General features: G+C 44.3%; 1 protein-coding gene across 9 annotated transcripts in view; it reads right to left on the reverse strand.

Moving 5' to 3' along the window:
• The window catches only part of NR2C2 (nuclear receptor subfamily 2 group C member 2), a 90,372-nt gene that overhangs the window by 19,911 nt on the left and 46,429 nt on the right, over positions 1-24,032 (reverse strand). For all 9 annotated transcript variants that reach the window (XM_072941913.1, XM_072941909.1, XM_072941910.1 and 6 more), the window contains 3 exons: positions 15,056-15,166; positions 3,373-3,573; positions 1,285-1,387 (listed from right to left, as the gene is read on the reverse strand). In XM_072941913.1, the coding sequence (XP_072798014.1) occupies positions 1,285-1,387; positions 3,373-3,573; positions 15,056-15,127 (376 nt within the window). In that variant the 5' untranslated portion in view covers positions 15,128-15,166. The remainder of the gene's footprint in view (positions 1-1,284; positions 1,388-3,372; positions 3,574-15,055; positions 15,167-24,032) is intronic.

Consider the following 24,032-nt stretch of genomic DNA (forward strand, 5'->3'; position numbering starts at 1 on the left):
TAGACCTTAGAGTGATCTCTGATATCTGGAGACAGCAGCACTGCAAGCCTGTGATGAAGCCTTTCCTTCAAGCCAAGAAAGGGAAGCCAAGCAGATCTGGTGGCCTCTGTTATGTTCACGCTTCACTCATTTGTTCCAAAGTTTGCAGAGTGACTTTCCTTGCTGAGCAAGAAGATGGGGATAAAGACATGAAGGGCTCAGTCATGGTTCTTGCTCTAACAAAAACAGCACACTCTGGTGAGGAAGACAGGCCTGTAAGCAGCGGTGAGAACAGGACACACACGATGCCCAGAGAGGTCTGTACGAAAGGGCGATGATGGGGGAGGCAGCGCTGGCCCCCGCCTGCAGGGGCAGGTGAGGGCCTCAGGGGCGGGGCGGGGTGGGGCGGGGCAGAGTACAGCCGGCAAGGCTGGAGTGGCTGGCCCACTGTGGGGGCTCGCCGGGGGGCTGCCTTCCTCTTAAGAGGCTTGGTTCAGCGTTTTGTTTTTTTTTTTCTTTCTTTTTTAAAGCCAGGACCACAGTGTCCCAAGTTCCTGTGAATATAGTGACCGCAGAATAAAGAGACCAAGCAGTCATTACAGAACTCAGGCCAGGGCCCTGCAGCTTTATTAAATGCGTCTCCACTTCTTCCTGACGACCTCATCACTCATGGCTCCCTGCCGTTAGGGTTGAAGTCTGAGTTTTCCGGTCAGACACCTTCTTTAGTCTCCCTGTACGCACAACCCTAACCATGGACGCTCAGGAGCGATTCCCCAAAGAGCCAGTGGTCTGGACGTTAACTCTCTGGGCCCTGGCCCCACCAGCTGGAGCCCCGCTTCTGCTTTACCTGACTGCACACACTCAACCACCAAGGTCACCACCACGACCTCCTCCAGGCCCTTTCTGGACCCCAGGACACCAGCCAGAATCGCACGGCCTCCTGTGCCTCACACTGTCTCAGTGAGGGCTGACAGGCAGCTACAGTCCGGGCGAAGGAGGAACAGACAGCAAACAGCTGGTGAAACGGCAACCACTGTGTCCAAATAACAGCTCGAGCCGAGAAGCGACTCCTTTCTTAGCAGTACAGCAGTGCCTGGCACTCAGCCACGCCTTGCACAGCACAGAAATGGTTTCCCGACTTTTCCTTTTGATTCTTACCATCTGACAAACTGGTCTGCTTATTATTCATACCACCACCCCAGCAGGAAAAGCGGAGTTCATGTTTTCAGACCTACAACCCTCCTCCCCGATGATGTTCGTGAGGCCGGTCCCTGACGCGCACCCAGGGGCCCCAGGGTTACTCACCCGACGCTTTGTCGCCACACACCACACAGTACTCGACCACCTGGGGCCGCTGGACCTCGGCCTTCCCCAGCAGACGCTCCACAGAAGCAGAGTCAGTGACAATCTAAGAAGAATCAGCAAACAAGCAGGGTGCTGATGGAAAACCAGAGCACGAAGCAAAGTAATGTTTAACTCAATTCCCAGTCGTGGATTTCTAAGCAGAACTCTGGGCAGCACCGGGAAGAGTTCACCTGGCAACTTGATCTGACACCTGGAGCAGGACCAAGCCCCTTCGGTGGCGGGGTGGGGGCTGTCCAGAGTCAGACACTGGTTTTCAGTGATCTACCCTCCTCTCCGGATGAGAGCCGTGGGGGAAATCACGTGCAGACGCTCCAACACGAAGATGCCGCAGTCTTCCTGTCTGTTCCCATGAAACAGCTTTAAAGTACACAGGGAGGTATATTTGGGAGAGAAATAACTAAGCTTTATTGATTAAATAACTAGCTCTCTCATGAAGCCGCTGGGGGCGCAAGGACTAGAAGAGGTGACCCCTGAAACCTTCACTTGTAGGTGACTTTCTGGTGACCAACAGCGCTGCTCTCCTGGAAGAGTAATGTAACTGGTGTCAACACGAAAAAGTGAAAAACAGCTCTTACTAAATAATGTGCCAGCAAGAAGCCCTGAGATGATTTACGTACGGTGGGAACACACACAGAAATCATTATGTGGTGTGACCTCTCGTAAGACATGCACCAGAATCCTCAGCCTCCCTTTCACAAACAAGAAGCTGCCTAAACGAGCAGGAGGAGCTCTGATTCCAGACGAGGGGGACGCACCCTGGGAAAGAAGGGTGCGGAGTGTGCACTAACTGCACGGCGAGGCGTCTCAGAAGCACAGCCCTGAAAGCTGAACACGCCGGTGTTCTGGGCCTCGCTCCAGCAGAAGGAAAAAGCCTTTCCTCCCCGAATGTTTCCCACAGTAGAACCCACAGAACACAGGGCTTCTTAGCCTCATTCACAGAAGTCAGGAGGAGAAGCGACCAAGTGTCCGTCAGCAGGTGCCTGGGTAAACAAAGAGGGGTCTCTGCACACAGTGGACTGCCGTCCCGCCTGTGAGAGGAAGGGAACGCCAACGCACGCAGCAGTACAGCTGGACCTGAGGACACGGTGCCCAGAGAAATGCATCAGCCACAGAAGGACAGACACTGCAGAGCTCTACTCATGTGAGGTCCCTAGGCCAGTCAAGTCCAAAGAAAGTGCAACAGTGGCTGCCAGGGTCTGGAGGAAGGAGGAGGGGGAGTTGCTTGCTGAGGACAGAGCTTCAGTCTGGGAAGATGAAGAGTTCTGGGGACGGGTGCTGGTGGTGGTTGCACAACAACGTGAATGTACTTAGTGCCACTGAACTGCACACCTAAAAACAATTAAGACGGCAAAATCTATGTCATCAGAAATTTTTTAAAAATTAAAAACTAGAACCAAACAAAACTATGGATCCCATCGTGACCCAGACTAAATGTGCTCCTTGCTTGGCCTCACAGGAACTCGCCGTGAGTGCCTGTCCCTCCACATGGCCTGGAAATTCAGTGCTTCCCGATAAGCCTGCTCTCCTCCCAGCCCTTGCTCTTCTCCTTCCTGTACCTGCCCCAACCCCATCCCGCCTGCCAGAGCAGGGAGAACCAGGACAGAGGTGGAGACCAGAACCACAGGAACACAGGCTGAATGAAGAGCTGGGCCAGGCCGAAGTAAGATGAGGAACAAGTCAGCCCTTGCCTGGCTGGGGTCATCCCTTGGTGGTGTCCCTAACATCACGGGCCAAGGGCTGTCACCATGTGGCCTTAGTTGAGAACAACTCTACAGTGGCCTCATGCCATGTGCTCGGGTCGGTCTCCTGTGGGGCCACTGACTGTGCCCAGCTCAACTCCCCCGATCTGAGCACTGCTCCCCCCACTCACATGCTGGCTCACTCCTTTAGCTGAGGCAGCAACTTGCTATGTGTGCGGGTCCCCAGAGGACCTCCTAGAGATAGATTTGGCCTCCACGGCAGAGGTAAGGGTCAAAAACGAGTCCAGTAGCGGAAGTGCTGAAACAAACACCTGTCAACAGGTCTTACTTGGATCCTGCCGGGGACAAGGTTGTCAGAGGTGGTGAATATGAGCTGCTTGGCGCTGGAGGTCTCGGGGGAAGCCAGGATCACCTTCCCAGTTCCCGCTCCATCTGGGCTGGTCAGGATGAGCTGCTGCTTGGGGGACCCGGAGGCGTCCACTGCGGTGACTATCTGGATCTTCTGTCCTGTCTGCTGGTCTGTCACGATCTACAAGACACAACATGGAAGCTGCTCTCACGGAGCAACACGCAGTGGCTTCCAACACCGTCCTGGAGTCGGTGCTGGGTAGGGACAGTTTCACCAGTGTTGGGTGAAATGAGAAAAAGATGACAACAGGCAGCTTTTCAGAAACCAGTTTTCAAAAGCTGATTTTATTCTAGGATGATATCATCCCTACGATTTTTACAATTAAAATGCCCTTTGGAAGTGGGGGGAAAGGACGACTGGATGAAGGTGGCCAAAAGGTACAAACTTCCATTTACAGGATAAGCACTGGGGCCGTGACGCACAGCACGGCGACCGCAGTTAACTCTGCTGTGCGGTGTACTGGAGAGCTATTCGGAGAGCAGACCCTTAGAGCGCTTATCACAAGGGAAAAAAATAGCTTTCCTTTTTAAGATGGTGGATGTTAACTAAACTTATCGTGGCAACCATTTCACGACACGTGCAAGTCAAGTCATTGCACAGCGCTCCCGACACGCAGTGCTGCGTGTCAATTACAGCTCAACAAAACCGGACAAAGAAAGGCCCTTTCTGTCATGAAATGAAGACAATAACGAACAGTAGATCACAGACTTAACTTAAAAAAAATCCTTGTCCCACACATAATAGAAACATGGGAAACGCTAACCTTTTTGAAATGCTGCTAATCGACAAATCCCCAGACCTCGGAATGGCTGCCTTAAAGAAGGGCTATTTCTGAAGGGAAGGCCCTGTAAACAACCCGGCCTTGGAGTGACTGAATACAGGGAGTCCCTTGCTGACACACACCCAATTTCTCCCACTTCCTGACTCAGAGGTCCTTAAAGACAGGGCTGACACCGGAGTCAGGGCTGCACCAGGCCTGGCACTTGGAGACAAGGCTTCAACAGAAGCCTGTGGCAACACTGGAGGCCGTGGGCGCTGACTTCCGAAAGTCCTGGCCCTGGCTCCTCTGGGGCAGCCACCATTCAGGTGCCCAGCTGCCACAGCGATCCTGTCTAAGTGCACCAGCCACAATTAAAATCGTTGCTATGGTTGAGCTACTCCCCCTATTCCGTTCATGAAGTGCTTTGAAGCTGTTCTAGTCCCCTTCCTGCCTCTCCTCCAGGCCCAGGGCCAAGCCTGGAGCACTGCCCACCTTCTCCCCGAGGACACCGGCAGGCCCTCATTGCAAACAGGACTCCTTGGGGAATCACGGCTGGGCCTTGCGCACAACAAGATGTGGGGCATCTCTGGCTGGACTTCAGCTCCTGGCAGCACGTTACGGGCAAGTCTGGCGCCAGCCCCGCCTCTTGCCAGACTCGCTTTGTAACGTGGCATCCCAAGGTTCAGACAGCAAACTCCCATGGAGTCCAACACAACAGCTTCGACAACAGTCCAATATGGAAAATCAGACCATGCTGGTTGGTTGAAAAGAAAATGACACAGGCAAGGAAAGAGTCCTCACTTAACATGTGTTTACTGGGTGCCCACTGCGTGTCAAGCACTGATCTTGGTACTGAGGAAGGAGACAGGAACCTGGCGGGGAGCTACCTTCCACAGGGGAGGCAGACTGTGCCACGAAGAGTGCAGTCCGCACAAGTGCCACGGAGAAAACCAAAAGGCAGGTAGTAGGTAAAATGCGACATGGGGATGGAGGCAGAGGGGCAACATCTCTGAGGCAGCGACGCTGGACAAAGACCCGAACGGAGCAAGAGAAGACGCTGTGCAGAGATGCTGCGGGCCCAGCAAACACAGGACCAGGGGCCGCAGGCTGGGCACAGAGCCTGGCTGACGGCCAGGCACAAGCCCCAGCGCAGGGCCACTTCCAGGTGATGGCAAGCAAGATCTTCAGAGGCTGAAGATTCAGAGAGAAGGGAAGGAAGGACCTTCCTTTATGAAAGCGGTGGAGAGTCCCCGGAGCAGCACAACCTGAGACAGAAAACCGTGTAAGAAGAACTGCTAGAACACTCCCCGCTCAGCGGGAGGATGGTGACCGATTGGGTGCCACACGCTGCCCTCAGCTGCCACGGAGGGGACTCCTGCTCGGTCTGGAGGGAAGCAAAATGGATTCTGAAAGGCCCTCACAACCTTGAGACCCGAGAGTCAAACGTTTGATTTCCTTTTCACATCTGTTGGTTCTTGTTTTCTTCCCAAAATGTTTTTTGTGTGAAGAAATGAACAGTCCTGGGACCGAGGGGGGTCTCCAACTTCCTGCTTCGACCGAGGCAGGCGGCTGCGGCCTTGCCCGTGTGTTCCGAGCGGCACGCCCCACGCGGAGCGCACATGCCACTTTGCCACTCCCTTTCCTGCCGCTCCCAGTCCTCTGGCGGAGGCCTGGCGGGCATAGGCGGGGGGTCGGGGCAGGAGATGGGGGCAGTGACTGATCCAGATGGTGACAGCTGCTCTTGGTGGCTATATGTAACACATCCAAAAGCCCAGATTATTTTGCCCCCCCCCCAAAACTCAGACTCACATAAGTTCAGTGAATTACTCACAAATTTTTGTCTTTTTGTTTACCTTCCCCTCATAAGATGTTTGCATTTTCCATTTAGAAAAATAAAAAAACTGAATGAAAATCCATGAAAAAACTAAAAATGTAAGTAGAGAGAGAGAAAAAAAAGTCCCTCAAATACGTTGCTGGAAGCCCAGGGTGACCACGAGGCAAACGACCCTGCTAACATGGGCAGGCAGGCCCCTGCTTAATGAGACCGAGGAAACGTCAAATTGAGAGGATCTATCCAAACATTTGGGTCTCCTGTGCAGGAGCGGGAGAGAGGTGGTGTGGGGAGAATCATGCCCACCCCCCAAAAAGAAGTGTAAGCCCTGACCCCCAGGACCTGTGAATGTGATCTTATCTGGAAACTGCCTATGCGACTGCGACTGAGTTAAGATGAGGCCCGCCCGAATGTGGGTGGGCCCCAAATCCAAGGACTGGTGCCCGCAGACGGCGTCCATGTGACGACAGCGGCAGAGACTAGAGTGACACGCCACAAGCAAGGACTTCCGAGGCGTGCAGGATCTGGGGACAGGCAAGGAAGGGTGCGTCCCTGCATCTGTGAGAGAGAGCACGGCCCCGCCAAGGCCTTGATTTTGGGCTTCCAGCCTCCAGAACTGTGAGAGGGAGGATTTTTGCTGTTTTAAGCCCTCAGTCTGTGGTAATTTGTTGTGGCTGCCCCTGGAAACTAACACAAGCACTCTCTGTTTAATTTCTTTACTGGAAGCAATTATTCATACTCCCCGCCTGTGAAGAGTAACAAATGGGGTGGGGTGGGGGGGCAGTTACCGAACGAAGGGACAAGGGACGTCGTTTTCTGTGACTTTAACGGCTTCCCGTAGCTTGGCTACAGCCAGCGCTGCTTCAGTGCTGGTTCTGGAAAGGTGCATTTGTTCCAACATAACCGACAGATTACGAACAACTCGAGTCTACCGTGAACCTGCGGCTTGTTTACACACAGTCCCTCCCGTGAGAAGCACCAGGTGAACCCAGAGCGCACGACGCCCGGGAAAGCGAGCTGCGCGGGAGAGGCGGCCCCAGGCCTCCCTCAGGCACAGCGCTGCGATACCGCGGTCACCACGTGTCTCTTCACTATTAACGTATGTAAGTTACGCAGTTCTTACTAAATCCATACCTGTTTTTAACTGTCACCAGCAGCTTCCGAGAGCTGTGCTACTCAACTCAGCTTTCCCACAAGCCCCGGGAGCTTCACCAAACACTTCCGCAGAGGGTGGGAATTTGCAGGATGCACCTGTCACGTGATAGCGGAGCTGACTGTCCTCTACCAGCCCAGGGCCTCCCTCTCTCTGCAGCTCCACCCCAAGACCTCAGCATGACCAGACGCACTGCCCTTCTCCACCTGCCCACTCTGTGTCCCAGCCAGGACTCCGTCCCGGCCAGGCTGGGCTCATTGTTGCTGCTGTAAGGAAGCTTGAAGGTAGAAGCCAGCCACTAGGTAACTTTTGTTTGATTTCTCAAAATTTAACATAAAATAACATAATTCATTGCCAACTCTAAAAATGGAATATTCCCCATAAAAATCAGATTTATAGTTCTTTTGACAAATGAGCAGCTCTAGCACCAGCTGGCTGGGTGTGGTGGCCCTGTTAGCTGGGGCACAGCTCTCTGGTTTGCCCACCTGCCGCCTTCCCTCCTTCTCTGCTGCCACCTGGGCCTGTGCTCCTGAGAGAGGGCTTTGCGGCCAGAGCCAGGGACCGAAGGCCTGCTCTGCTGCTGCTCAGCCGCGTCGACGTGGGGCAGTCACGCAAGCTTTCTGACTTCTGAGCCTCTGTTTATGTATCTACAAAAATGGACTGCTAGGAAAGTGACAGTACTTGGGACGCTGCCCAGAACATAACAGGACCTTGAGAAAAGCACTTCCTCCCTCTGAGCTCACATACTTCTCTCCTCACTTGGGAAGTCTTGTCCCTTTCATGCCATCAAGTCTCCCCGCTGAGAAAATCAGGACTTCGTACTGCCGCTCAGTTCCTGCCATTTGTTCCTCAGATACAGGCAAAGGGCGAACTCCGTCCGTGCCAGGCGCTCGGCTAGAACACGAGAGCCATGGAGCTGGTGCCTGCCTCGCTGGGAGCTCAGAGGAAAAGACTGGCAAAGTACCAGTAAACACACCAACTAGTAAACAATCGAAGTTTACGATACATGCTGTGAAGGAACAGATCAGGCCGGGGTGAGAGAGAACGATACAGGCGCTTACTTCAGAAGGAGGCCAGGGAAGGCCTCTGTGATCGGGTGACATTAAAAACCACACTCAAGGCTGAGGAGAAGGAAGCCCGGTAAAGGCTGAGGGGACAGTGTGTTCCAAGCGACAGGAAACTTTGCAGCAGCAGGAGAGCCCGAAGAGGAAGGAAGCCTCAGAACTGAGTCAGGCCAGGGCCCGAGAGAGGGAGGCGGGCTGGCCCTGCTGGGAGGGAGGAGTCCACCGTGGGCACAATGAGAGCCACTCCAGGGTTCTTCCTGCCCAGTCAGGTCTTCCAGTTTCGTATACTATTTGATACCTATCTTACACATGTTTTTATATAAACACACTAAATCTGTCATATCACTAAGGTCAGGGTACATTAGAGTAACACCAAAAATGACTAACTTTAAAATTACAAAGGTAAGATAAATCTATGTAAAATTTTTTGACCTGTGCAAAAAGGTAAATGTGTTTCTTCCTTATATATAAATTTCAGCTCATATGAATAGTTAGTGTTCTCACAGGCAATGATCAAACAAGTATCTTCTCCTCTGAGCCCCACTAACTCAATTCCTACAAGTTTAGGCAGATAAAATATTCGACAAAGCTTTCTTCCTTGAGTAATATAAAACAGTATTTTCGAAATACACTCAAGTGAGGGAATGAGAAATGCTTTGCATTTTAAACAGATCTCCCTGGATTTTGGATGGAAAAAATGCAGATCCTAAACACGTGGAAGCTGAGGAACCGTTAGGTGCCCCTGGAGTGGCCCAAGGGAGAGCTGAGGCTGTGGGTCCAGAGAAGATGGGGAGTGACAGCAGGTGCAGGCGGGGAGGTGTAAGCGCCTGGGAGAACAAGGAGTCAGAAATGACTCTCGGGATTCTAGCCTGAGCAATGGATGGTGGAGGGCCAAGAGGTGGTAGGAATTCAGAAATCTGGTTTTGGCTTGCCAAGGATGAGATGCCCAAGTGAATATGTCAAGTAAACTACCAGGTAGATGAGTTGGAGTTCAAAGCATACTTCTGGTTTCATCTTCAACATGTCAAGAGCTTGTAGGTCATCATTTTGTCCTTAAAACAAGAAAAAGCTAGAAGAACTGAAAATCAGTGACTTTCCTTGGGCTCATCAGAGAGCTGAGTTTGCAAGGCAAACTGAAATCTGGAGAGAGGTGAATTCACCAAGCCTGAGATCTGCTCATGTGGCTCAGAAACGAAGCTGGCAGGACACACAAACGGCAGCAGCAGTGCAGCTGGAGGCTCCTGGCGGGGAGGAGAGACTCCTGGGGATGACAGCCACAGAGGGCCGCAGCTTCACGGACGCAGCTCCGGGAGTCCCGCGCGGTTCTCGTGGGGAGGAGAGAGAAGCCCTGGAGGCTCTGGCGGGGGAGGCGGGGGAAGGGGAAGAGCATCTTTGTGAAATAGGCTCAAGGTGTCTTCCACAACAAAGTTCTGCTTCCCGGGGAAAGGACTTCACCAGAGCCTTATCCCCCCGGGGAAAGTGGGTTTCTTTAACTCCAGTCCCCTCTACCCTTCCTTTCCCATCTAAGTGGGGGCAGGGGAAGCTAGCGGAAATTAAGAAACACTTGTGAAGGTCACAGCCCAAGGTCACAGGCCCACTAGAACACTGAGATTTCAGACTGCTCCCCCTCCCTCACACCTGACCGCCACACCAATCGTTGTACAGTAACAACGGATTACAGCTGAGCTTTGAGACACAGACTCAGAGGAGGAGTAGCTACGGAAGCCCGAAGTCAAGAGGAGACAAAAACCAAAGCACCAGAGGAGTTAAAGCTTCTTGCACCTACAGCTAGAGCAAACATTCCATACAGCTAAGCTCCCAGCCAGATTAACACAGTCATGCGGGAGGCTTATTCACCTCAGTTCCTTTTACCTAATACAATACAGCCAATGATGTTTGACCTTCAGCAAAAAAAAAAAAAAAAACTACAGGCATTCCAAAAACACAAGAAAAACACAATCTGGAAAGACAAAACAGGCATCAGAACCAGACTCAAATACGACACAACTGCTGAATGATCAGATATGGAATTTAAAATAACCCATCATTAGTATGTTAAGGTCTCTGAAGGAAAAACAGACAACATGCAAGAACAGATGAGAAATGGATGCCAGATGGAAATTCGCAGAAAGTAGAAAGTTCTAGAAATCAAAAACACTGTGACAGAAATGAAGAATGCCTTGATGGGCTCATCAGTACACTGGACACAAGTAAGGGAAAAACTGGTCAATAGAAACTTCCCTAACTGAAATGCAAAGGGGAAAAAGAATGAAAAAAACAAACAAAAAGCAAAGCCAAGAACAGAATATCCAAGAATTATGGGACAACCTCAAGTGATAACGTATGAAAGGGGGAGGGTATAGCTCAAGCGGTAGAGCAGCAGAGCGCATGCTTATTAGCATGCACAAGGTCCTGGGTTCGCGTCCATTATCCCCTCTAAAAAACATGAACTAATAAATAAACCTAATTACCTCCTCCTCCCAAAAAGTAAATTTAAAAAAAAAGAGAGAGATAACATATGCATAATTGGAATACCAGAAGGAGAATGAAGAAAAAATATTTAAAGTAACAATGGCTGAGAGCTTTCCAAAATTAATAACAAACATCAAACCACAGATCCACAAAGCTCAGAAAACATAAAGCAGAAAAAATGCTGAAAAACTACACCTAGGCATAACCTATTTATAAAGGCCAAAGACAAATTAAAGATCAGCTTAACTCTCCCTTTCCTTTTAGAATTTTTTTCTTCTGTCCTTTCCATATGTACATAAATCTTCATAATCATTAGATCAACCTAACTTGGTGGGCACCTTGTTCCCATCTGCTAACTACCCTCCTGTCACAAAGACATCAATGGGGGTCCTCTACCTCCCCCAGTCAACTAGCTGACACAGGCGGTCTCCCCAGTTTTCATACTTCCTGAACCTAGTCACACTGCAGAGAACCAAAGAGATAATCTTGAAAGAAGCTGAGGAAAGAAGGGGGAACCTACCTCAACTATACAGAAACAAATTAAAGATTTAAAGCAGACTTCTTTTTAGAAACCACATAAGACAGAAATTAGTAGTACAAAATATTTCAAATGTGTTAAAATAAACCACCAAACTAGAGTTCTATATTTGGCAAAAGTAGCCTTCAAAAGTGATGAAGAGTCCAGCAGTGGATAAACAAATTACAGTATATACATACAATGGAATATTCACTAGCCATGAAAAGGAATGGAGCACTGACATACGCTACAACATGGATAAACGAACATGCAGCCACAGAAGGTCACATATTGTATGACTCCACTTACATGAAATATCCAGAACTGATAACCCTGCAGAGACAGAATTCAGGCAACGACTCGGGCTGGAGGGAGGGAGGAACGGGGGCCACTGTACAAGAGGCATGGGGTTTCACTTCGGAGTGATGGAAACACTTTAGACAGAGGCGGTGGTTGCGTAACGTTACAAATGTACTAAATGCCACCAAACTGTTCACTTTATCTTAGGTATTTTGATGAAAATCATTAAAAACAAAAGTTAAGGTGAAATAAAGACTTTCTTAGAGAAAAACTTTAGAAATTCACCACCAGCAGATATGGCATGAAATGGGGAGTATGGAGAATCTTAAAATCCGCAAAGGTGGCAAAAGAAGCTTTAAGCCAAGATTTGGCCCAAACAAAATGGACACAGCGGCACAAGTGAGTGCACCGTGACCTCTAGCATGTCAAACTTGGTATATGACATGTTTAAGTGTGTTTTTCTTTTAATCACCTTGAAAGCTGGATTAAAAAATGAAATTTGAACACAATGCTTGTGTAATCTGGGAAGCAGTTAAGAACACAATTTGAAAACCACTGGCCCAGAAACACTGCACCTGATGAAAACCCATGAAATTTCCTGAGAAGCCAGACTTTGTGACGGGATGGCTCCAGTCCCACCTCCCCCTCAGACAAGTGGGTGCTCTCCTACTGCTCTCCTTATGCCTCCATCTCCTGACAGTTTGTGTGCTGGACCTCTTATCCCAGAAAAACAAAACCTCTCAGCCCCACTCACAAGGTTACCTCCCCCGCTCTGAGGACCGCCACCCTTCCCAGTTGGCCCTAAAGCCCTTCTGCAGCCACTAGGACCCCACGCCGTGGATGGAAGAGTCTACGCATCAGAGCAGCCCTCTGCGGTCTGCATGGCTAGGTATGTTGGTCTTGTGTTGACTAGCGCCTTAATTTTTGTTATCATTATCAAAAACAATAAAATAAATCCTGGAATGCGAAGAAAATAGCTATAGAGGACTTAACTGGGGAATCTGATGAAATTTTAGAATACGTACTATGGACTAGATAATGGCATGTTTCAATATGGAACTTCCTGATTTTGGTAACTGCTTTGTGATGATGTAGGAGAATGTCCTTTGTTCTTAGGAAATATATCCAGGGCAAAGAGGCATAATGTCTCCACTTTATTCTCAAATGATTCAGAAACAAGACGCATACACACATTCAGAATGTTACAGCAAACAAATGGTGAATCTGTGTCAAGGGAACACAGGATTTCCATGTAGTATTTTCCACTAACTTTGAACTTATGTGAAAATAAAACATTAAAAAATTGCTACACAGCTGCTAATATTTATCGATGTCTTCTTCCCATAGGTTTACAAGCATTATCTCATTCATCCTGTTAAAAATCTATTAGATAGGTACTATTATTGTTGTCATTTTACAGCTGCAGATGTTATGGAAACTTTCCCCAGGGTCACACTGAGTGTAAACAAGACATGACCCCACGTCTGTTCCATTCAGAGCCAAAAGCTCCGAAACGATCCACAGCTTGTCATCCTTACTAAATAATCTTTCCCTCCCAGCCTTAACACAGAAGCCAAGCACTGCTGAGCTCCAAGCACTGTTATTCATTAAAACATCAGAAAAACATAGTCTCTTCCCAGGCCTCAGGGGATTAGATATCCATCACTGAAGTCAGGGCTAGAAATGAAAGCTTCATCAAAGCCATCAGCACCAACATCAAGAACCAAGAAATCATTCTATAACTGTAACTTTCTTTTGAAAAAACCAAACCCTGAAATACTCAGTTCAGCTGCACTGAGGTATATCCAATTTTACTGACAGTTCACATTGAAAAGATTTTCAACTATATTTACTCCACATAAAACACATGCTAAAGGGTTATCATCCTTAGAGAAACTGAAAGCTCAACACTAAAGATCTATGCTACGAGACTTCTGCCCAAGGAGTCCTGGTGCATTCCAGCCGGGACAGTGGTGGCACCACAGGCGGGAACAGCCCCACTGTACGGAATGGGATGCCTGAATAGTCCTTAGGAAACAGAAAGGTCCTCTTACACCAATACAGAGGGATGCGTGCTCTCGCTAGAAATAAACACTCGCCACTGACAGATTCTTCTGGGGGAACTTTCTATGTTCTCATCTGTCCTCAGGTGGCTGTGAAACCATGATGTAACAGCCATGGTTAAATGCACAAAATCAGTTCCTCTCCCAGAGTCGTGAGAGCTATGTAGGTGGGATCCTAACACTTACTACGTAAAATTATAAAGAACTCATTTAAGTCATAATCAGCAAATAAGAACAAAGTAAAAGAGAAAAAAATTTATCTATATAAAGTTTCTAATTCTGAGGAACAGTAAAACCTCATTAATCCTGGATCCATTACTTCTGAATTTCCACTCAGATGTGGTTCCTATTTGGTGTGAAGTTAAAAAACTGATAAGTATATGAACTTTGTATTTATGATAAAATATTATGTAACTCAGACATAGCAGAAATATAATTTTTAACTCACTCCATCTTACTTGTTATAACTCTTCGATGCTTGGTTTATAACAGCCCATGAAATCACTTTTAAGAGTGGGAAAACACTATAGAGACCATTTCGTTATTACAGCATACTGATCGCTTACACCGCGCTTGAAACAAACTGAGTGAGAGCAGTCCTTTCACTCACTCACTCTAAGTATCTGTCCACCTGGTATTTTCTCAAACTCATGTTATATAACAAGTGGAGTTTTTTGCCGTTCGTTTCAGTTCACGATTTTTGGTTTGGCCTTTCAATCCAGTGTGCTGAGATAACTACGAACCTTTAATCTATGTGCGTCATCAATCATTTTCCCTTCCTCCTGCTTGTGGACCATGATTTCGATGCATACACCTTCTCTTTGATAAATGGACAAGAGGCAGGCTCAGAGCCCTGGGGAAGACTAAACTTCCCGCAAATGAAAATCAGCTAGTTAATAATAACAATAACACTAGAAACAACAGTTATATACTCTCAGTACACACCAAACATTATTATGTGCCATCCACCATTCTAAGCATTTTACAAGAATTACCCATTGATTCCTCACAATAACCTTATGACATAAGTACTGCTATTATGTATACTTACTAAATGAAAAAAACGAGGCATTGAAAAGTTAATTTTCCAAGGTCAAAAGAGCTGTAATGTGAGGTGCTGGATTTGACTTCTGGGGGAACCATACTCTTAACTATTAGGACATACTGCCTCTCAATTATGACTCATGTAAGTAATAAAATGGTATTTCATTCCAATAGTTTGAAACCAGAATTTAAAATTTTGCATTAAAAGTTAGCTAGCTTAGTAAATGTGAATTTTTTCTTCTTTTCTCTTTTAATAAATGAGACTGTACTGTACTTGATGCCCAAGAAGCACAGCTTCTTAGTGAAACCCTTGGGCAAGGTTGTCTTTGGAAACGATTCTGGGAAGGTAGGGCTGCCTCTGGGCAGGTGGCTGGAGCCACATGGGACTGGTCAGGTACCTGAATGCGCTGAGGTGAGGCTACTGCAGAGTCAGTGGAGATTATCTGGATGCGCGGGGAGGGGCTGGTCATCCCTGGAGATTCCGGCCGAGTAGTCTGTATACGTGGTACCTGTGGGCGAGAAGCGGGCTGGATCACAAGGGGGCTCAGAAAGATGCCCAGTGGTGGCCGGAGGACCATGCCTCTTGCTTTCACTGTGGCTTGGAATGATAAACTTGCATGATTCTGGATGACACAAGAACCTGTGAGATACTGCCACAGGATGGCCTTAAAAAAACAGCTATAACAGCTGCTTCTAATGATGAAAATGCAAGAAAAAAAGGAATTTTCAGGTCTGCTCTGCACAACATCAATAAAATAAAAAGCTACCAAAATAACTTCTTAGAGACGATCTTTGAATTTTTTCACTTTCCAAAGCCAGCTGTAAAGCATTCCTTTAAGATGACAGTTATCAGAAGAAAGGTCCTCACAACACCATAGAGAACGGCAAGCAGAACCAGAATTACGCTGAAAACTACTGAGATGAGTGAACGAGTCTGACAACCTCCCATACCCACTGGAATGAAACTGAAAAAAGCTCATCAATAACACAAGGTCAATACCCACCAAACACAAGGTTCAAGGCTCTGATTGGTCACCTGGACACCCAAAGTGAGCAGATGTTATTCTTCCTTGAATAAAGGTATATGACAAATCAACACTTCTCAAACTTCCAAAAAATAGAAAAGAAAGCAACACTTTCCAATTCATTCCATGAGGCCGTTATTACCTGATACCAAAACCAGACATAACAGGAAAATGACAGAGCACACTCCTTATGAATATAAATGCAATAACCATCAACAAAACACTAACAAAACAAATCCAGAAGCATAAAAACAGTTATACAGTATGACTAGTGGGACTTATCCCAGGAATGCAAAGCGGATTCAACATATGAATCAAACAACATAGCACACCGTATTAAAAGAACCAAGAACAAAAGCCACAAGGTCATCTCAGCTGACACCGAGAAAGCATTTGACAAGACTCAACACTCTTTCACGGTAAAAACACTCAACAAACTAAGAATAGAAGGAAAGCTTTCAATCTGATAAAGAGTACCTATAAAAGATAACCAAAATAATACTTAATGGTTGAGGAGTGAAAGCTTTCTCCCTAAAATCAGGAACATGACAAGGATGTCTGCTTTCACCACATCTACTTGACACTGCACTGGAAGTTCTAGCCAGGGCAGTTAGGAAAGAAAAAGAAACAAAAGCAGCCAGTCTTGGAAAGGAAGAAGGAAAATTATCTCTACCTGCAGACAACATGATCTTGTATTTACAGAAAATCCTAAAGTGTCCACAGAAAAACGATTAGCTAGTAAGTAAGTTTCAAAGTTGCAGGCTATAAGATCAACACATAAAAACCATAAAAACCAGTTATCTTTCTATATGCTGGCAAAGAGCAATCAGAAAATAAAATTAAGGAAACAATTCCACTGACCATACCATCAAACACAAGAAAATACTTAGGAATAAATTGAACAGAAGCGCAACATTTGTATACTGAAAAATAATAAAACGTTGTTGAAAGAAATTAAAGGAGACCTAGGTAAATGTAAAAACATCTGTATTTCTGGATCAGAAGATTTAATAGCTAAGTATCAATACTATCCAAATTGATCAACAGATTCAACATAGCTGCTATCAAAATTCCAGGTGCCCATATTGTATACATTGACAAGATCATCCTGAAATTCATGGAAATACAAAATAGCCAAAACAACCATGAAAAAGAACAAAGTTGGAGGACTCACACTTTCTGTTTCAAAATTTATTATAAAGCTACAATAAATCAAAACAGTGTGGCACTGGCATAAAACACAGACACTCAGACCAAAAAAATAGAACAAAGAGCCCAGAAATAAACTCTCACATATATGGTCAGATGATTTTCCACAAAAGTGTCATGAGAATTCAATGAGGAAGAACAGTATTTTCAACAAATGGTGATGGGACAACTGGACACAACCTAGAATGAAACTGGACTCCACCCTCACACTACATGGAAGACAGTTAACTCAAGACAGAATTCTGGGAAGATGGTACAACAGGAAGCACCAGGAATCTGTCTCTACCTAGACCACAACCTCACTGGTGGAACCTGTCTGATGTACCTATTTTGTAACTCTAGATTCTATGGAGGCTTGCAATTTCCAGGGGAAGCCTTGGACAACAGATTAGTTATTTTGGTCAACTTCAGCTCCTAATACAGTAGCAGCTACCCATCCCCCACCTCTACCCTAAAACGGGCAGCTGGGCACATGTTCCAGGAGCAGCCTGTACAAAGCCTGTGGGAGCCAGGCTGGGCAAAAGGTCCCCTGTCCTCCAAATACTGGGCACCTGTGTTCCAACTGCTGATTGCTTCTTCTGATCCCAGAGGTGCAGACAAAGAAGGGCAGCCACGGCCGCTGTACTTCCCTACTGTTGCAAGCTTCTCTGTCTCTGGCTGAAGTCATTTCCAGGGGACTTAAAGGGCTGGATTGTTTTTCTCCCTCCCCATTTTCCTCTTTTTCCTCTTTTCAGAACCAGACATTAAGCATAAGGACATTCAAAAGCAACTGCACATATGGGGAAAATGAGAAAGTAACTGTGCATGCTCAGGGAAAGCCACAGGTTTAGAAAAGACCTTGGAAGATCTTACGTTTACATGTCAGGATGTTCCTTGGCACAGAGGCAGCCTACAACAACACAACAACAAGGTAACAAACAACAGCAAATACTTGAAAAGAGAAAGATCTGATTTCCAGAGTTACCACATTATTAGATTCAAACGTCCAGTTTTCAATAACAGCAACAACAAAATCACAAGGCATATAAAAACCAATAGAGTACAGGTCCACTCAAAGGAAAAAAAAATCAACAGAAATTATCCTTGAAAAAATCTCATGTCAAATCTACTAGACAAAGACTTTAAAACAACTGTCTAAAAGATACTCAAAGAACTAAAGGAAGATGTGGTAAAGTCAGAAAATAATATAGGAGCAAAAGGGAAATACCAATAAAAATATAGAAAACCTAAAAAGAAACCAAAAAGAAATTCTGGAGCTGAAAAGTTTAACTGAAATGAAAAATTCAGTACAGGAATTCAAAGGAAGATTTGAACAAGCAGAAGAATCAGTGAACTGGATGGAAATTAGTGAGCCTGAGGAACAAAAAGAAGAAAGATTGAAGAGAAGTGGCCAGAGCCTAAGGGGTCAGCAGGACGCCAGTAAGCACACCAGTACGTGCACTGTGTGAGAGGCGTCTTGGGGGGAGGGGGTTGGCAGAGGGGATATTTGAAGAAAACAGTGGCTGAAAACTTCTCAAATTTGATCAGACATGAACATGAACATTGAAGAAGCTCAAGGAACTCCAAGTAAAAACACAAAGAAATCCAAATCAAGACCTATTATAATCAAACTTCCAAAAGACAAAGAGAAGGAGAAAATCTTGAAAGCAGCAAGAGAGAAGCAAATTGTTTCGTACAAGGGACCCTCAATTAGATAATCTGCAGATTTCTCATTAGAAACTTTGGAGGCCAGGAGACAGTTATACAGTCACAGTGCTCAAAGAAAAAGAACCGCCAACCAAAAATCCCATACCTGGCAAAATTCCTTCAAAAGTGAGGAAGAAATCAAGACATTCCCAGATAAACCAAAGCTAAGGGAGTTCATGCTCACTAGCCCTGCCATGCAAGACATGCTCAAGGGAGTCCTGCAAGGTGAAATGGGAAGACACTAGGGTAGCACTTTGAAGTCCCTCCTCATCAGTAATTATTGTAAATGCAAATGTATTAAACTCTGCAGTCAAAAGAGATACTGGTAGAATACTGTAGAGAAACTCATGTTGCAACTATACACTGCATACAAGAGACTTATTTTAGAAACAAAGACACAAATAGATTGATAATGAAGGGAAGGAAAAAAATATTCCATGCCAAAGTAACCAGAAGAGAGCAGAGCTATACTAAAATCAAACAAAACACTTTGAATTTTAAAAGGTTATCAGAGACAGACAGGGATATTTATAATAATAAGAGATTCAACACAGCAAGATGTAACAATTAGCAAACACACACCTAACAACCAGAAAAACACGTGAAGCCAAAAACAACAGAACTTCAGGAAGAAACAGACAGTTCTACAACAACTAGAGACTTCAACAGCCCATCTGAATAATGGCGCAACCGTCAGACAGAAGATATGTAAGGAAACACTACAAACTAACTAGCTCTAACACTATACAGAGCACCCACCCAGAAACGACAAACACACTTTCTTCTCAAAGGCACATGGGACATTCCCCAGGACAGGCTGTAAGTTGGGCCACAAATTAAGTTTCAACAAATTTTCAAAGATACCATACAAATTATCCTCTCTGATCATAAAAGGAGGAAGTTAGAAATCACCAACAGAAGGAAACTGGAAAAAAATCACAAATTTGTGGAAATTAAACAACACATTCTTAAATAACCAATGCATTAAGGAGAAAATCACAAGGGAAATTAGAAAAAACTCAGACGTGAATAGAAACGAAAGCACAACATACCAAAACTTTGGGGACGTTGCGAAATTTATGAACTATAAATGCTTACATTCAAAAACAAGATTTCGAATGAACAAACTAACTCTTACAACTTTACAACTAAGGAGAAAAAACAAAACTAAATCCAAAGATGGCAGGAGAAAGAAAGTAATAATCTTTATATTAATTAATAAAGAAGAGAGAAAAAAATCAACAAAACTAAACGTTGGTTCTTTGAAAAGATCAACAAAATTACAAACCTTCAATTAGATGGACTAAGGAAAAGAGAGAGAGAAGACTCAAATTACTGAAATCAGAAATTAAAGTGAGGACACTATTATCAATTCCACAGAAATGCAAAAGATTATAAAGAGAATACTATGATCAACTGTATGCTTGGATAATCTACATGAAATGGACAAATTCCGAGACACAAAACCTACCATGACTAAACAGTGAAGAAACAGAAAACACGAATAGACCTATTAATTACTGAAGAGACTGACTCAGTAATAAAAAATCTCTCCACAAAGAAAAACCCCCGGACCTAATGGCTTCACTGGTCATTTCTACCAGCATTTAAAGGACCCTTCTCAAACTTTCATAAAAAAACTGAAGAGTAAGGAACACTTCCTAACTCATTCTAGGAGGCCAGCATTACTCCGGTATCACAGCCAGGCAGATACTATGAAGAAAGAAAATACAGACAAGTACCCCTCACGAACTCTGATACAAGAATCCTCAACAAGACACTAGGAAGCTAATGTCAGCAGCATATTAAAAAGATTACACACCATGACCAAGCCGGGCTTACTCCTGGAATTCAAGGATGTATCAACATACAAAAACTGATCAATCCAATGCACCACATTAACAGAATGAAGAAAAAAGGCATGATCATCTCAATAGGAGAAAAAGCATTTGAAAAAATTCAACTTAGGGACAAACAGTGTTTTATCATGTTTCATGATAAAAACATTCAACACACTAGGAATAGAAGGAAACTATCTCAACATAATAAAAGCCGTATGTGGGAAAAAACCCCACAGTAAACATCCTACTCAATGGTAAAAGACCGGAAGGTTTTCCTCTAAGATTAGGAACAAGACAAGGATGCTTGTTTTCACCACCTCTACGTAACACTGCACTGGAGCTCTAGCCAGAGCAATTAGGCAAGCAAAGGGAAGAAAAGGTCTCCAAATTGGAAAATAAGTAAAACTTTTTTCAAGCAGCCTACATATATTTGGATTTTAGCCCAGCTCAAGCCAAAGCTCCTTGAAGCCACTCCTCCTGAAAGCTCCGCCTCAACATCAGTAGCCTTGCCCATACCCTGTCCTAGGAAGCCACACCTACTAGAGATCCAGAAGGGTCCCCAAGGGTCGGGGAGCCCCATCCACGGTAGCCTCGCCCCTCCCTGCCCCTTCCCGGAGGTGATGGTATGATTTTATACACAGAGAATCCTGAAGATTTCTCTCTCTCACTCACACACACGTGTATCTTTATAAAAGCAACAGACATCATGAATATTATTTGACACACTTCAAATAAAGACATCGTCACAGGAAAAGTAACTCTTCCCTAAATGGTCATCAAATTACTGTACATTCATGTTTACTAAATAATTAGCCTCTATTTTGTAAACCACAGAAATCACAATCCCCAATCCCCAGATCAGTGTATAGGAGGAACAAGAATGCCTCTGGATTCCTGTAATCTGTATTTTGACTTAGGATCATACAGTGCATTGTGAAAGGCTTTATTTAGACTACGTGAACTTAATCTATGTTAATTAATAAAACTGAATGGTTTTTAGTATGTTAAAAAACACACACCAACACACAACTCTTAGAACTAATAATAAATGAATTCAGGAAAGTAGAATACAAAGCCAACACACAAAAATCAGTAGTGTTTGTATACACAAATGATGAACAATCTGAAAAGAAAATTACAAAAACAATTCTAACTGCAATAGCATCAGAAAGAATAAAATAATTGGGAATTAACTGAACCAAGAAGGTAAAAGATTTGTACATCAAAAATTATAAGACTTCACTAGGAGAAATCAAAGACATAAATGGAAACATAGTCATGGATTGGAAGACTTAATACCACTCAATATTAAGACTTAACATTGTAAAATGATTATAAATCAATAAAAAATGTTTAAAAAAAAGACAGTATTACTCAAAGTGATCTACAGATTCAATGCAATTCCTATCAAAACTCCAATGATGTTCTTTGCAGAAATAGAAGAGCTTATCCTAAAATTCATATGGAATCACAAGGGATTCCAAAATAGACAAAACTACCTTGATAAAGAACAAAGCTGAGGACTCACACTTCCTGATTTCAAAATGTGCTACAAAGCTAGTCACAAAACTGTGGTCCTGGCATAAAGACAGCCATATAGACTAAAGGAATAGACATTGCAGAAACAAACCCACGTATAGATGGTTAAATGATTTTTTGACAAAAGAGCCAAGACTATTCAACGGGGAAAGGACAGTCTTTGCAGTCAGTGGTGCCAGGAAGACTGGAGATGCACGTGCAAAAGAACAAAGCTGAGCTCTTACCTTATACCACATGCAAAAGTTAACTCAAAATGGATCAAAAACCTAAATGTCACACCTAAAACTATAAAACTCTAAGAAGAAAACACAGGAGAAAAATATCATTACCACTGGATTTGATATGATGAATGATGAATGATACCAAATGCACAGGTAACAAAAGAAAAAAAACCAAATTAAACAAAATTAACTTTTAAAATTTATGCACAGAAAATAATATCAATAGGGTAAAAAGGCAACCTACAGAGTGAGACAAGATATTTATAAACTTGGATCAGGTGATGGCTTCTTAGATATGATACCAATGCATTAGCAACAAAAGAAAAATTAGATAAACTGGGCATCATCCAAATTTTAAAATTTTGTGCTTCAAAGAGCACGAAAAGACAGTCTACAAAATAGGAGACAGTTTTTGCAAATCATGTATCTGACACACGGACATGTACACATAGACTATAAAGAACTATTACAACATAATATTTAAACAAAACAAAGAGGCAAAGGAGCTGAACAGAAATTTCATCCAAGAAGATATAAAAATGACCAGTAGCATGAGATGGTCAACGTCATTAGTTATTAAGGAAATACAATTAAACCCACAATGAGATACACTTCACACCCACTAGGATAGCTACAACAAAAAAGATGGACAATAACAAGTGTTGAAAAGGATGTAGAAAAACTGGAACTCTATACACTACTGGAGAAAATATAGAATGGTACAGCCTCTTTGGAAAACAGTCTAGCCAATCCTCAAAGGTTAAACATAGAGTTGCCATATGAACCAATAGCTCTTCTCCTGGGTATATACTGAAGAGAAAGGCAAACTTATGTCTACAAAGCAACCTGTATAGAAATGTTCACATCAGCGTTATTCGTAACAGCTCAAAAGTAGAAACAATCCAAATGTCTAACAACCCACATGTCTATCAACAGATGAATGGACAAAGAAAATGTGGTATATATTTATGAATGGAGTATCACTGGCAATAAAAAGGAATGAAGTATTGATACACGCTGTAACATGGATGAAATCAGTCACAAAAGATCATATATTGCATGATTTCTTTTACATAAAATGACCAGAATAGGCAAACCCATGGGGATAGAAGCTAGATCAGTGGCTACCCCATACACACAAAGTAGAAAACAGGGCTGAAGGGATGGGGGAAGGGAAACAGCTGCTAACAGATACAGGTCCTTTTGGGGATGGCGAAAATGGTTTAGAATTAGGCAGTGGTGATGGCTGTACAACCTCGTGAAGGTGTCAGAAACTACTAAACTGTACACTTCAAGGAGGGTGAATTTAATGTAAGTGAATTATATCTCAATTTTATAAAGCACAGCATAATAAATTAGTGGGACAGTTAAGAAAATACTTTTTCATAAGCATTAATTTTACCAACAAAAAAGTCACTAGAAAAAGATAACAGAATGCAATATTCTCACAGTGATTTTTGGTTTACAAAATGCTTATATTATAAATTAGTTTTCTCTTGGTTAAGAGACAGGCACAACAGGCGCAAACCACTTAGAGATGGCTGATGTGGTTCAAATCTGGCAGACGCATCTCTCAGCATCCATGCACACATATCTGCTAGCAATGCTTATTTGTAATTAATTAAGAATAAAAGGCTGGCAGTCACCTTATCAGTGCAAAGACATTAAATCCTTCTTCAATAATGAACATACAGAATTTTGGTTGAGTCTATTATTACTCTGCCAGTTAATTCTACCCATTTCAGATACTTTAATTTCTTAACTGATAAAACAGTATGCTGAATTTCTGATTTGGATACTCACTCTATTTTTTAGAAGTCTTAAAGTAACCAGCATTACCTGAGTACTCATAGG

This window comes from Vicugna pacos, chromosome 17, assembly GCF_048564905.1.
Source record: "Vicugna pacos chromosome 17, VicPac4, whole genome shotgun sequence".
In the NCBI taxonomy this organism is placed as follows: Eukaryota; Metazoa; Chordata; class Mammalia; order Artiodactyla; family Camelidae; genus Vicugna; species Vicugna pacos.